This window comes from Phocoena sinus, chromosome 8 (genome assembly GCF_008692025.1).
Source record: "Phocoena sinus isolate mPhoSin1 chromosome 8, mPhoSin1.pri, whole genome shotgun sequence".
Taxonomy (NCBI): domain Eukaryota; kingdom Metazoa; phylum Chordata; class Mammalia; order Artiodactyla; family Phocoenidae; genus Phocoena; species Phocoena sinus.
The window spans coordinates 84,668,090-84,682,433 of NC_045770.1; the positions used below are offsets into that span (position 1 = coordinate 84,668,090).

At 37.1% G+C, this 14,344-nt stretch overlaps 1 protein-coding gene across 3 annotated transcripts in view; it reads left to right on the forward strand.

The window, feature by feature from the left end:
• Nucleotides 1-14,344, forward strand: part of QSER1 (glutamine and serine rich 1) — a 78,467-nt gene that overhangs the window by 35,997 nt on the left and 28,126 nt on the right. For all 3 annotated transcript variants that reach the window (XM_032640530.1, XM_032640532.1, XM_032640531.1), the window contains exon 4: nucleotides 790-4,488. In XM_032640530.1, the coding sequence (XP_032496421.1) occupies nucleotides 790-4,488 (3,699 nt within the window). The remainder of the gene's footprint in view (nucleotides 1-789; nucleotides 4,489-14,344) is intronic.

Consider the following 14,344-nt stretch of genomic DNA (forward strand, 5'->3'; position numbering starts at 1 on the left):
CTCCTCTTGATGGATATTTAGGTTGTTTCTACCTGTTATTCACAATAACTATAATGAATGTCTTGTTTGAATCTTTGTGTCCACTTATTTCCATAGGGTAAATTTCTAGAAATGGAACTTTTGGATCGCATGGGTATAACAAGTTTTTACTTTTGCCATATGTGGCAAGAATGCTGTCCTGAAGTGGTAATACTCTCTTCTTGACAGTGCTTTTATTAATTTCTGATCAGCTTCTTTTGATAAGCATGCATCTATTGTTATGAGAAGTTGTTCATAGGAAGTCAAAACTTGAAATGCAAGGAATTTAAAAAATGCATTTATTTTGATAAAAGAAGCTGCACTATTAATCTCACTATTATTTTCAGATTTATTATGTTAAATGTAGGCAGTTCAGTTTCAATTTTAATGTTATGAACACTTTAGTTTGTCCGTTGGTATTTTGCATTGGGATTTCAAGGGAAATTAATCATTAGAGATTATGTACATTTTCACTGTTTTCTTAATTATCAAATGACCTTATCTGACTATATATATGTATAATCTCATATTTGTAACAGTCATACATATGAATTGCTGATACCTTTGTAATTTTGTTCCTGCCTTATGAAAGCTAGCTATTTTGAAATGTATTTTTGAAAATTTATGTGCAGAACTAATTTGTCAGGCTTTTCAGTTTTAAAGAGATTTTGATGGATTGAAGGTTATGTAAGTTTTATAAGTCTGTATTATGAAAGCAGATACAAGTGTTTGTGCTGTAACTGCATGAGCATATTTGTTTTCTTTTCATAGGTATGCATTCCTCAGCAGCAACTGAGCTGTTTGTTACTGGACCTTTGCCAACCACTGGAGCACTTCCACCCTCTGCCCTCCCTGCTTATCAGCATCCCACCACCTTCAGCAATAGAAACTTTGCCACCACCTCACCTTTGGTGCTTCAGGATTCAACTTTTAACACTACATCCAATGGAATTTTAAATCCTCATGATCCTTTGCTGCAAATCAAGACTTCCCAGGGAACTGTTCCAACCGCTTTGGCATTTGAGCGCCTGGGCAGTTCTGCGATAAGTAACAGCATACCACCTCAGTCTTCAACATACCGCTCAGCTCAAGAGTCTGCACCCCATCTTTTACAACCTCAATTTAGTTTGTTGCCTTCAGCACTTGGAGGAGCCCAGCAAACTCCTCAAGCCTACGGTTCAACTCTCTTTACTAGTTCTACTGCTTCCATTGAAAGAGCTCTTCTTCGAGAATGTAGTGTTATTAAACACCATCAGCGGCCTTCAGGTACTCAGTCTATTCAGGCACAACTGACTGGTTCACAGCATTCCTTACACAGTTATCTATCAAATGCAAGTGTGGTTAATTTTCAGGAAACAAGCAGGCAGTCATCTTTATCCTGTAACCCAATTGGAGATTCTACTCAGGTGAGCAATGGAGGATTGCAACAGAAGACATCCCAGGTCTCAGTGGGACTTGCTCAGTCCTATTCATCTGCAATTCCATCATCAGGGTATCCTCCTTCTACTACAAAAGTAAAAAGCTGTTCTACAAAACAACCACTAACATCAGCCAAGTCCCCCAAACCTCAAAGTATAATTCCTCCTGTGCAAACACTAAGCTATTCCAAACCTTTACATAACCAGAGTTCTGTCATATCAGGCCAAGCACAAATTTATTCTACAGCGCAGCTACCAAGCCTTTTATCAGTTAGTCAGTCTCAAAATTATGGTTTAGTACAGCCACATAATGTGCCATCTATTGTTCATTCACATGTTTATAGGTCCAGCAAAGTTGAGAAGTTGCCATCTTTATATAAAACATTGACTTTTTCTGGGTCATCTCAGACTATAACTTCTGAAAATCCAACACTTAATTATTCTTCTGATCAGCAAGAGGTATTATCGTCAGTTACAAATGAGAATTACCCTGCTCAAACAAGAGATCTGTCTTCAGTTAGCCAGTCTCAGAGCTACTCATCTGGTCACTCTCAGGGTTTATCACCAGTTAGTCAGACACAGGTTAGCTACTCATCTCAGTCACAAGTTTTGTCAGTTGTTAGTCCTTCAGAAAGCTATGCTTCAGGGCAGTCCCTAACATTAACAGCCCCTTCTCTTTCTTATTCTTCTGCCTCTCGGGCTCAGAATATGCCAGATTCTAGCCCAACTCAGAATTATATTTCTATGCATTCTTCCCAAAATGCTCAGACTCAAGGGTCATCATCTCCCCAGTCCCAAAAGTTTTTGCCTGTTGTCCAGTCATCATCTTTTGCGTCCTCTACTCATTGTCAGACATTACAGAATAACATACCTTCCCCTGATCCAAAGTCTTACGCTGAAAGAAAACTTGACTCAAATGTGTATACATCTTCAAAGCAAGGGGATGATTTTCCAATGCAAGAGTTACAGGTATTACAGCCGCAAGTATCTCTTGAGTCATCAACCCAAAGGCTATCTGATGGGGAAATTAATGTTCCAGAGTCAGCTTATAAGGTGTCAAAGACAGATGACAGATATTCCCAGAGCATAATCAGAAGTAATTCCCATCTTGAAGATCAAGTTGTTGGGATTGTTCTACAGGAGTCAAAAAAAGAAGAAAACATAGTTGGTTCAGTGGCACAGCTTAACCAACAAGTTGGCCAAGTCAATAATGCAGCAACCCTTGATATAAAGAAGACAACTAATTTAATGCAAACTCCACAAATAAGGTTGAATACTAAAGACCTAAACCAGCAGCATTCTCTTATACAGAAGGTACATGAAGCCAAGGTCCAGGAGCAGCATGATCAAATAATTAATGCCTCATCTCAGATTCAAATTCCAAATAATGCTTTAGGGCATGGCCATCAGGCATCTCTTCCTAATACACAGGTCCTTTTAGATTCTGCCTGTGATTTACAAATTCTTCAGCAGTCAATACTACAGGCCAGTTTAGGACAAGTAAAGGCATCTCTACAAGTACAGCGTGTTCAAAGTCCTCAACAAATAGTACATCCTTTCCTTCAAATGGATGGTCATATTATTCAGAGCAATGGCGATCATTCTCAGCAGCAACTCCATCCTCAAAATTCTGAAATTATGAAAATGGACCTCTCTGAGTCTTCAAAACCATTACAACAACATCTAACAACAAAGGGCCATTTTAGTGAAACAAATCAACATGATTCAAAGAATCATTTTGTTTCTCTTGGATCAATATGTTTCCCAGAGGCAATGCTCCTCAGTGATGAAAGAAATATTTTATCAAATGTAGATGATATCTTAGCAGCTACAGCAGCAGCTTGTGGGGTCACACCTTCTGATTTTTCCAAGTCAACTTCAAATGAAACCATTCCTGCTGTTGAAGATGGTGATTCTAAATCTCATTTTCAGCAATCATTAGATGTCGGGCATGTGACGTCAGATTTTAACTCCATAGCAGCTACAGTAGGAAAGCCACCGAATATAAATGATATTTCCTTAAATGGAAATCAAGTTACTGTAAACCTTTCACCAGTACCTACTCTTCAGTCAAAGATGACTCTTGATCAACAGCACATTGAAACACCTGGTCAAACTAAAGCTTCTAAAGTAACTTCACCAGTGGTTGGGCCGGGTCATGAAGTCCAGGAGCAAAGTTCTGGCCCATTCAAGAAACAGTCTGCTACCAATCATGAACCTGAAGAAGATAGCGAAGTACCTGTTGATAGTACATTAAATAATAACAGAAATCAAGAGTTTGTTTCTAGTAGTAGAAGTATAAGTGGAGAGAGTGCTACATCGGAGAGTGAATTCACTTTAGGGGGTGATGACAGTGGTGTGTCAATGAACCCGACTAGGAGTACACTTGCACTGTTGGCCATGGCCCAACCTGGGGAGCCAATCAGCGTCAAGATTGAAGAGGAAAACCAAGATTTAATGCATTTTAACCTTCAGAAGAAGAAAACTAAAGGAAAAGGGCAAACTAAAGAGGAAGACAACAGTAATCAAAAACAGCTGAAAAGACCCGCCCAAGGCAAACGCCAGAATCCAAGGGGAACAGATATATATTTGCCGTATACTCCCCCTTCCTCGGAAAGCTGCCATGATGGTTATCAGCATCAAGAAAAAATGAGACAGAAGATCAAAGAAGTAGAGGAAAAACAGCCAGAAGTCAAAACCGGATTCATTGCCTCTTTCTTAGATTTTCTGAAATCTGGGCCCAAGCAGCAGTTTTCCACTCTTGCTGTACGAATGCCTAACAGGACTAGACGACCAGGAACCCAGACCGTTCGTACATTTTGTCCCCCACCACTTCCAAAGACTGCATGTGCAACACCCACACCTTTAGTGTCTGAAACTGGGGGTAACAGTCCGTCAGAAAAAGCTGATAACGAACTTAAAAACTCGGAACATTTATCTTCACTTTCTTCTGATGAAGATGATCCTGGAGTATGCAGTCGTGATATTTATAAAAGCACCTCCACTACCTTAAATACTTCGGATGCCACTTCTGATAAAAAGAAGAAAACAGGTAAAGTTTTAAAATTTAGATTCATAATTATGGCTTTCCACTTTAATTTTTCTGGCTCTATACCAAGTTTTATGCTTTCTTAGCTTGAAGCAGGTCTGCATTTTTCAGGACAAAATGCATAGGTAGGTATCTCCTTATTAAATAAGGAGACTTATTTTTTTAAATGTTCCTTGCCTATAGGAAAGTTCTGGGTTTTAGGCTGAGTAGTTCTGGTTTTTCTCAGCTTTTTACCACATGCAGCATCATTTACATAGTGCACTATCCAGACTTTTCTAACCTGAGACATCTTGAAGTGGCTCATGGATATGAGGCATTGTATTGAGGGCCATGTTGTTATATAAACTGGCATATTTTCTTGGTATGCTAATTTTGCCTAAAGATTAACATTTTACTATTAAGTATGGTTATTTTGTGTGCAGCATGCAGATTAATATAATTAAGTTAAAACTTTAAAAATTTTGTGCTGGGGCTTCCCTGGTGGCACAGTGGTTGAGAGTCCGCCTGCCGATGCAGGGGACACGGGTTCGTGCCCCGGTCCAGGAAGATCCCACATGCCGCAGAGCGGCTGGGCCCGTGAGCCGTGGCTGCTGAGCCTAGGCGTCCGGAGCCTGTGCTCCGCAACAGGGGAGGCCACAACAGTGAGAGGCCCGTGTACCACAAAAAAAAAAAAAAAAAAATTGTGCTGGTTCCAAAGTATATGCCCAAATCCTTGGGTGTGTGTTTCACTTTATTCTGTAGTTAAGGGAACATTTCGAGGAACTGTTTTGAGAAGCACTGCCTTATGTAAATGATTGACAAGTAGTATAAAAGTTACTATTTTAAAGAGCATACTCAGCTTCCCTGGTGGTGCAGTGGTTAGGAATCCGCCTACCAATGCAGGAGACACGAGTTCGAGCCCTGGTCCGGGAGGACCCCACATGCCGCAGAGTAACTGGGCTCGTGTGCTACAACTACTGAGCCTGCGCTCTAGAGTCCACGAGCCACAACTACTGAGCCTGCGAGCAACAACTACTGAAGCCCGCGCACCTAGAGCCCGTGCTTCACAACAAGAGAAGCCACCACAATGAAAAGCCTGCACACTGCAACACAGAGTAGCCCCCAGTCGCCACAGCTAGAGAAAACCCGCGCACAGCAACAAAGGCCCAACAGCCAAAAATAAATAAAAATAAAATAAATAAATTTGGGAAAAAAAAGCTTTAAAAAAAAATCATGCTAAGGAAAAACATACTTATAACAATAAAATAGCTACCACCTCTGTGCCAGGAACTATTAGCAATGCTGTAAGATGTGCTTTGTTATCTCCAATATACAGATGATAGAACAGACTAAATGAATTTTCCAGGTCCATACAGTCAGTAAATGGAAGAGCTGAAATCCAAACTCAGGTTTATCTGGTTCTAGAATCTGTATTCCTACCTTCCTCCTTTTTTTTTTTTTTTTTTTTAAATAATTAATTGTTTGGCTGCGTTGGGTCTTTGTTGCTGCATGCGGGCTTTTCTCTAGTTGCAGTGAGCGGGGGCTACCCTTCGTTGCGCTGCACGGGCTTCTCATTGCAGTGGCTTGTCTTAGTTGCGGAGCACACCTGTGCAGGCTTCAGTAGTTGTGGCACGTGGCCTCAGTAGTTGTGGCTTGCAGGCTCAGTAGTTCTGGTGCACGGGCTTAGTCGCTCCATGGCATGTGGGATCTTCCTAGACCAGGACTTGAACCCGTGTTCCCTGCATTGGCGGGAGGATTCTTAACCACTGCACCACCAGGGAAGCCCCTGCCTACCTCTTTTGTATGAATAGAGTGGTGCTTTATGAGTAAAACCTTGTTTTGTGATGTACTTTTCAGCTTCTCTCCAGATTTGAGACTACCTTTTTAACTACTAGAGTAATATGAAACAGCTGGTATCCCAAATACTCTATTAGCATAAATTTCTGCTAAAACATTTGCAAAGAATTCTCATTTCGTTATACAAGGAAATTAGCATAATGGAAAATCATTGTTAGAGTCAAAACATTAGAGATGTGGCTAATCCTAGTAAGGTTTTACACTCTATTCCCCCAATTCAGAGTTCTTTGCAATTACTGTTATATTCCCTCCTATGTTCCTAGAGCAAACATTTTATAATCTCTGTTATAAAACATGAATCTAGAACTAGTTTCTTCCAGACAACAGTTATTATCTCATTTTTAGTTAAAAATCACCACCATCAACCCGATCCTTACAAATAGGTCTTTGAAGTTCTCCCTTTACCATCCCCATTGCCTCCTCATCTGTGAGAACTCATCATCTCTTGCTTGGACTATTGCAACGGACTTCTCATTAGAATCCTTCCCATCAGTCTCTACACCAGTCCGTCCTCCGCATTGTCATCATACTTTATAAAAAAGGAAAACCAATTGTTACTTCTCTGCTTTGAAATGCTTCTTTTTGCTCCATGGGAAAAAATTATAATGTGTAAAAATTCTCCCTTTCCATGTTTCACTCTTGCTCCACCCTTTCCACTTTCCCTCTTCTGTGACAACTGAATTTCTCATTGTTCCTTGGACCTGTGAGCCCCTGTCACAATTGTGCTCCTTTTGGGCAGGTTTTTTTCTACCTAGGCCTTCCTCTTGATTTTTTAGCCCAGCAGACACTTAGTTATCTTTGAAGACCATCTTCAAAGTCACTTTGTGGAAGTTACTCCTGGCAGAATTAGTGCTCATATCCTCTAAATTCCCACAGCCCTTAAATATTTCTGAAGGGCAGAAGTTTTAAATTGCAGCAAGGTCTAGTTTATCCAATTTTCCTTTTATGATTTGCGCTTTTTGTATCCTAAGAAATCTTCGCCTAGCCCATAGTCACAAAAATTTTCTCCTGTTTTCTTCTAGGAATTTTAGAATTTTGCATTTTACATTTAAGTCTAGGGTCCCTTTTGATTTTTTTTTTTTTTTGGTATAAGATATGTGGTATGGGTTGAAGTTAATTTTTTTGCACATAGAAGTCCAGCTTTTCCAACACATTTGTTGAAAAGACAGTCCTTTCTCCACTGAGTGCTTTTTGCACCTTTGTCAAAAATTAATTGTGTGAGTTCATATTTGTGTGAATCTATTTCTGGACTCTCAATTCTGTCACATTGATCTATGTGTTTATGCTTTCACCAGTACCACACTGTCTTAATTGCTATAGCTTTACAGTAAATCTTGAATGAAATAAGGCAGTGTGAGTCTTCCAAATTTGTTCTTTTTCAAAATTGTTTTGCCTATTCTAGTTCCTTTACATTTGCATTTAAATGTTCAAGTCAGCTGTTGGTATCTACAAAAAAATCCTTCTGGGATTTTGATTTCCTTGAATCTGTGGCAATTTGAGGAACACTAAACTGTTAACAATTGAGCCTTAATTCATGCACACATTTGATTTCTCTCACTAGTCTTGTGTAGTTTTTGGCATATAGATCCTGCTTTGTTAGATTTATTCCTAAGTTTTTTGGGGTGCTATTTATTGTAAGTGACACTTTCTAAAATTTTCAGATTCCAATTATGCATTAGTAGATTATAAAAATAGTTATTTTTTATACGTTGATCTTAAATCCGCACATTTATTTATTTATAATAAATCCGCACATTTATTATAAAATAAAATCTGATTTATTTTAAGACTTTTTTAATGGGAATTCCCTGGTGGTCTAGTGGTTGGGACTCCACAATTCCACTGCAGGGGGCACAGTTTTGATCCCTGGTTGGGAAACTAGGATCCCGTAAGCCATGTGGCACGGCCAAAAAAAAAAATGGTTTTTAAAAATTAGATTCCATAGGATTTTCTATGTAGAAAATGATGTCATCTGCAAATAAGGATAGTTTTATTTCTTCTTTTCCAGTCTAATGCTTTTTCATACCTGTCTTAATATACAGGACTTCCTATACAATGTTTAATAAGAGTGCTGAGTGTGGACATCCTGAACATGTTCTTGATCTTTGGGAGAAAGAAATCAGTCTTTCACCATTAACTATGATGTTCACTGTAGGTTTTTGTAGATGCCTTTTTTTATTGCATTAAAGAAGTTCCTTATATTTTATAGTTTGCCGACAGTTTTTATAATGAACGGAGGTTGAATTTTGTCAAATGCTTTTTCTTCATCTATTTAAATGATCATGTAGTTTTCTTCTGTAGTCTGTCAGTATGGTGAATTACATTGATTGATTGTTAAATATATCTGTGGCCTTGCATTCTCAGGATAAACTCCACTGACTGATATATTATCTCATTTATACATTGATGGATTCAGTTTTCTAATTTTTTTGTATCTGTGTTCACAATGAATATTAGTCTGTAGTATTCTTTTTGCAATGCCTTTGTCTGGTTTTGGTATCTGGTTATTGCTGACCTCATAAGTGAGTTGGGGAGTATTCCCTTCTTCTCTATTTTCTGCAAGAGATTGGGTAGTATTGTTTCTTCCCCAAATGTTTGGTTGAATTTGCTAGTGAAACCATCTGGACCTGGAGTTTTCTATGAATTAAATTTCTCTGACAGAACTATTCAACTAGTCTGTTTCTTCTTGACTGTGTTTTGTATCTTTGAAGGAATTGGTCCATTTCATTAAGTTGTCAAATTTATGAATATAGAGTTGTTAGTAGCATTTCCTCATTATCTTTTTAATTTCTGTAGGTCTTGTAGTGATTCCCGCTCTTACAGTCTTTTTTTAAAAAATAAAATATGGCCTATTTTTTAAAAAAAATTATTTAAAAAAAAAAATTATTTATTTTTGGCTGCACTGGGTCTTTGTTGGTGCACATGGGCTTTCTCTAGTTGCAGCGAGTTGGGGGCTACTCTTCACTGCGGTGCGTGGGCTTCTCATTGCAGTGGCTTCTTGTGCTATGGAGCACAGGCTCTAGGTATGCGGGCTTCGGTAGTTGTGGCACGCAGGCTCAGTAGTTGTAGCACATGGGTCCCACTCTTACAGTCTTGATGTTGGTCATTTGTGTCTTCTCTCTTCATCTTCGTTAGTCTGGATAGAAGTTTTATTAATTTTATTGATCTCTTCAGAAGACCAGCTTTTAGTTTCATCGATTTTTCTCCTTTGTTGACAATTTCACTGATTTCTGCTATTTTCATTAATTCCTTTTTCTGTTTGATTTTGGTTTATTATGTGCTAGTATTTTTTTTTCTAGTTTCATATGGTAGAAGCCTAAATTGCTGATTTCAGACCTCTATTCTTTTCTGCTTTAAGCATTTAATGTTATAAACTTCTCTCTAAGCCCTGCTTTAGCTATATCCCACAGATTTTATTTTTATTATTTGTTTTTATTTTCTTTTGTTCTAAAAGTTTTAAAAATTCCATTTGGTGCTTTCTTTTTGATCTATGAGTTATTTAGAATCATATTTTAAGATATTCAAATATTTGGGAATTTTCCAGACATCTGTCCTTTATTGATTTCTACTTTGTGTAATTTCAATTCTTTAAAATTTTTAAGGTTAGCTTTATAGCCCAGAATATGGTTGATCTTGATAAATGTTCCAGTGCACTTTAAAAGAATGTGTATTCTGCTGTTGTGTGGATTGTTGTATAAATGTCAATTAGATCAAGTTGGTTGTTAGTGCTGTTCAGATTCTTCTCCTTGCTGGTTATCTGTTTACTTGTTCTGTCAATTACTGCGAGAGGATTTCCAAAGCTTCCAAGTATGCTTGTAGATTTGTCTGTTTTGCTTTTCATTTCTATCTGTTATTGCTTTGTGTATTTTGACCTCTGTTTTTAGATATGTACACAGTTAGGATTGTTAAGTCTTAGCGAATTGACCCTTTTATCAGTATATAATATCCTTCTTTTTCCTTGGTAATAATCTTTATTCTGAAGTCTACTTTGTCTGTTATCAATGTAGCCACTCCAGGTTTCTTTTGATGAATTGCATGTATCTTTTTCCATCCTTTACCTTTAACCTATCTGTGACGTTATATTTAATGTGGGTATTTTGTAGACAGTATATAGTTCAGTTTTGTCTTTTTAAAAAAAACTCTAATCTCATAATCTCTCTTTCAGCTAGAATGTTTAGACCATTTACATTTAATGTAATTATTGATATAGTTCAATCTTCCATTTTATCGTTTTCTGTTTCCCTTTTTTGTTCCTGTCTCCTCTTTCCTATCTTTAAAAAAAAAATTATTTGAACTTTTTTACTATTTTATTTTTAAATTTATCTCTTTTTTTTTTGGCTGTATCCTTTTGTATTATGTTTTTAGTTGACATAGTGATTACAATCCACTTAGTTAATATTTTTGCTACTTAAAATGTAAAAACCTGAATACCATAGAGATCTCTTTACCCTTTGCCTTTATGTTATATATATTTGTCCTATATATTACCTCTACATATATTGAAAACCCTGATAGAGAAGTAATTTTTGCTTTCAACAGTCATATATATTCTAAATAACTTAACAGGAGCAGAATAGTCTATTGTATTTACCCAGATATTTATAATTGCTGTTGCACTTCCTTTATTCCTGATGTTCCAGGTTTCCCTCTGGTATCATTTCCTTTCAACACAAAGAAGTTTTCCATTTTTAAGACTTTTTCTTTGATTTTCAGGATTGTAATTATTTGTCTGGATAAGGTTTATCCTGTTTGGAGTTCATTGAGCTTTTTGAATCTATAAAATGTATCTCTTTTTCCAAATTAGAGAAGTTTGGGGACGTTATTTTTTTCTGCACCAATCTCTCTCCTATGGGACTCCAATGACATAAATGTAAAATATTTTTATATTGTTACTCAGGTTCCTGAGGTTCTGTTTCTTTCTTTTTCAATCTTTTTTCCCCCTCTGTTCTTCAGATTGTATAATTTCTATTGGTCTGTCTTCAAGTTCATTGACTTTTTTGCCTTCTCAATTCTGCTACTGAGCCTATCCAGTGAATTTTTTATTTCAGATATTTTTTTCAATTCTAAAATTTACATTTGGTTCTTTTTCTAGTTCCAATGTCTCTGCTGAGAACTTACATATTTCCATTCATTTCAAAAGTATGTTCACCTTACCCCAGGGAGCCATGATTATGATAGCTGCCTTCAAGTCTTTGATAATTTTAACATCTGAGTCACCTTAGAGTGGCATCTGCCACTTATCTTTTCTCTTTGAAGATTGGTCACATTTTCCTCGTTCTTAATATATTGAGCAGTCTTGGATTATATCCTGGACATTTTGAGTACAATACTGTAAGACTCTGGGTTCTATTAAAATCCTCTGCAGGATGTTGATTTGTTTTGTTTTAGCAGGCAGTCAGACCATGAGTTCTGTCTCATCTTTGAGTGATGGTCTGAAGTTAGTTCAGTTTTCAAAGCCTTTGCTCTGGTGCTTTGGATCTGTCAGAGCAGTTAGTCTGGAACTTGGGTGGATGGTAGACTGTTATAGTTTAGATCTCAAAGACTTTGCTATACTACTTTGGGTATATTCTGCATATGTGCAGTTTAGGCATGAAACTAAGATTTGTGTAGGTTCATGCACAGAATTAGAGAATACCACTCTCCAGTTCTCTCTTCCCTGGGAATTTCCCTACATGCCCAGCTCTCGGTTCCCTTTCCCAGACATTTGGCTAGAAAGCTGGAATTTTCCTTGGATTTTTTTTTTAGCTGCTTATGCTTTAACACAATTCTGTACAACTAGGACTGCCCTTGGGGCAGCACATTGAGAGAAGAGAAGAAAGGACAGGGAATCCTCCTACATGTTTTTCCCCAACTTTATTGAGATATAATTGACATACAACATTTTCTACTCTCTTCATGCCATAGGAGCCCATGCCCCATCCAGGTGCCTGTGGTACGCCAAAAAGACAGGTCTTCTGTTCGGGTTTAAGATGTCAGGTTTACTGCCTTTGCGTTGCAGCTCTGTGACTTGGGTTGCCCTTGGGGCAGGGCTGGGAGAGAGAGAGAGAAGAAAAAAGAAATGACAGTGGCCCCCCACATTCTTACTTTGCATGGGGCTCCTTTCCCCACTCCTCTGTCCAGAAAGACAGATTTTCTTGGAGTTTTTGTTGTCTGTGTCCTGTGTAGTTCTGCATAAGGGCCACCCTCTAGTTAATGCTAAGTGATAAGAGAGGAAGGAAAGTGAGGAAACATCTCTATATAAAGATTATTTCAGTTTGGGCTTCCCTCCCCAGTCTGCCTGCAGTTACTAACTTTGCAGAGTCTTCAGGTAGTTGCATTTTATGTTTTGTACAGAGTTTTTATTTGTAATAAGTAGGTCTAGTGGACTTAACTTCATCTTGGTTGGCACCAGAAGCTTTTCATGAATTTTTAAAAATTTGTCTTACAGGTTACAGTAGTTATTTCTGATGCTCAAACTGTCCTGTAATGGGCCGGTATGAGCCCCTTCAATGTTTTGAGATTTTGATTGTGATTACATTGAATTCATAAATTAATTTTAAGGGAGAATTGTTATCTTTACAATATTGTCTTCTCATCCACTTATGGAATGTAGTGTTTTTCTACTTATTCAGATCTTATTTTATGTCTTTTAATATCGTATCAATTTTTTCCACATAGATATTCTATATTATAGTATCTAAAAAATACTAGTTTTACTAGTATTTTAAATATAATTTTCCCCATAGTGTTCTCTCATTGGTTACTGATAATATACGGCAATGATTGATTTCTGTGTCTCCATCATGTGTTTGGCATTTTTGTTGAATTTCTATTTTAACAGTTTTTCCACCTGATGCTTTTGCACTCTTAAGTAGATGATTATATATTCTAAAAATAATGGTAATTTATCTGTTTCTTTTTTTTTTTTTTTTGGTAACTTATCTTATTGGCTCAGGCCTCTGTTGTTTAATAGTAGCAATGATAGCAAGCATCCTGGCCTCCTTCTTGATATTTAGTAAAATATGTAGTGTTTGACTATGAAATATATTTGTCAGTTTCTAGTATACCATACCCTTTAAGAAGATATCCTTATGTTTTGAAGTTCTGAAGATTATTTTAAAATTAACAATGAGCATTGAATTTTGTCAGATGCCTTTTTGAGCTGGTTCTGGTAAATCTGCTTTCTTTTACCCCCACATTCATCTATTACTTGATTTCTTAATGCTAAACCTCTTTTTAATTTTTATTTTATTTTATTTTATTTTATTTTATTTTTTTTTGTGGTACGTGGGCCTCTCACTGTTGTGGCCTCTCCTGTTGCGGAGCACAGGCTCCGGACACACAGGCTCAGCGGCCATGGCTCATGGGCCCAGCCGCTCCGCGGCATGTGGGATCTTCCCGGACCGGGGCACGAACCTGTGTCCCCTGCATTGGCAGGCGGGCTCTCAACCACTGCGCCACCAGGGAAGCCCTAAACCTCTTTTTAAAAATTTCTACCATGAACTCTGCTTGGTCATGATGAATTGCTTTAGTCCACTGTAAGATTTAAGTTGCTAGTATTTTATTTGGGATTTTTACACCTAGATTCATAAATGAAGTGAATGTATCGTATTTTTTGTCTTAATCTTGTTCATTTTTGTATTCAGGAATATGCTGACCTTACAAATTGAATTAGGAAAGTTTTTATATTTGTTTAAATTTTAAAAAGCTTATTATATATAATTGAGATTTCTAAGAATATATCTGGAACTCTCTAGTTTTTTCCTGATAGTTTGATCTATCTGGGCCAATTCAAGAATGGCATATTTTCTAGTAAAATCATCTCTTTCATTTAGATTTTAAAATTTGTTGTTATAAAGTTGTACATACTATTACCTTATAAGTTTGTAGTCTCCTCTGTTTCTGTAGGTATGTTCTTTCTTGTTCCAGCTGATTATTTGAATCTTTTTCCTTATCAATCTATGGAAGACTTGCCTATTTAATTGTTCTTTTCAAAGAACCAATGTACTTTTTTTTTTTTATCATCATTTTTTACTCACTTTTT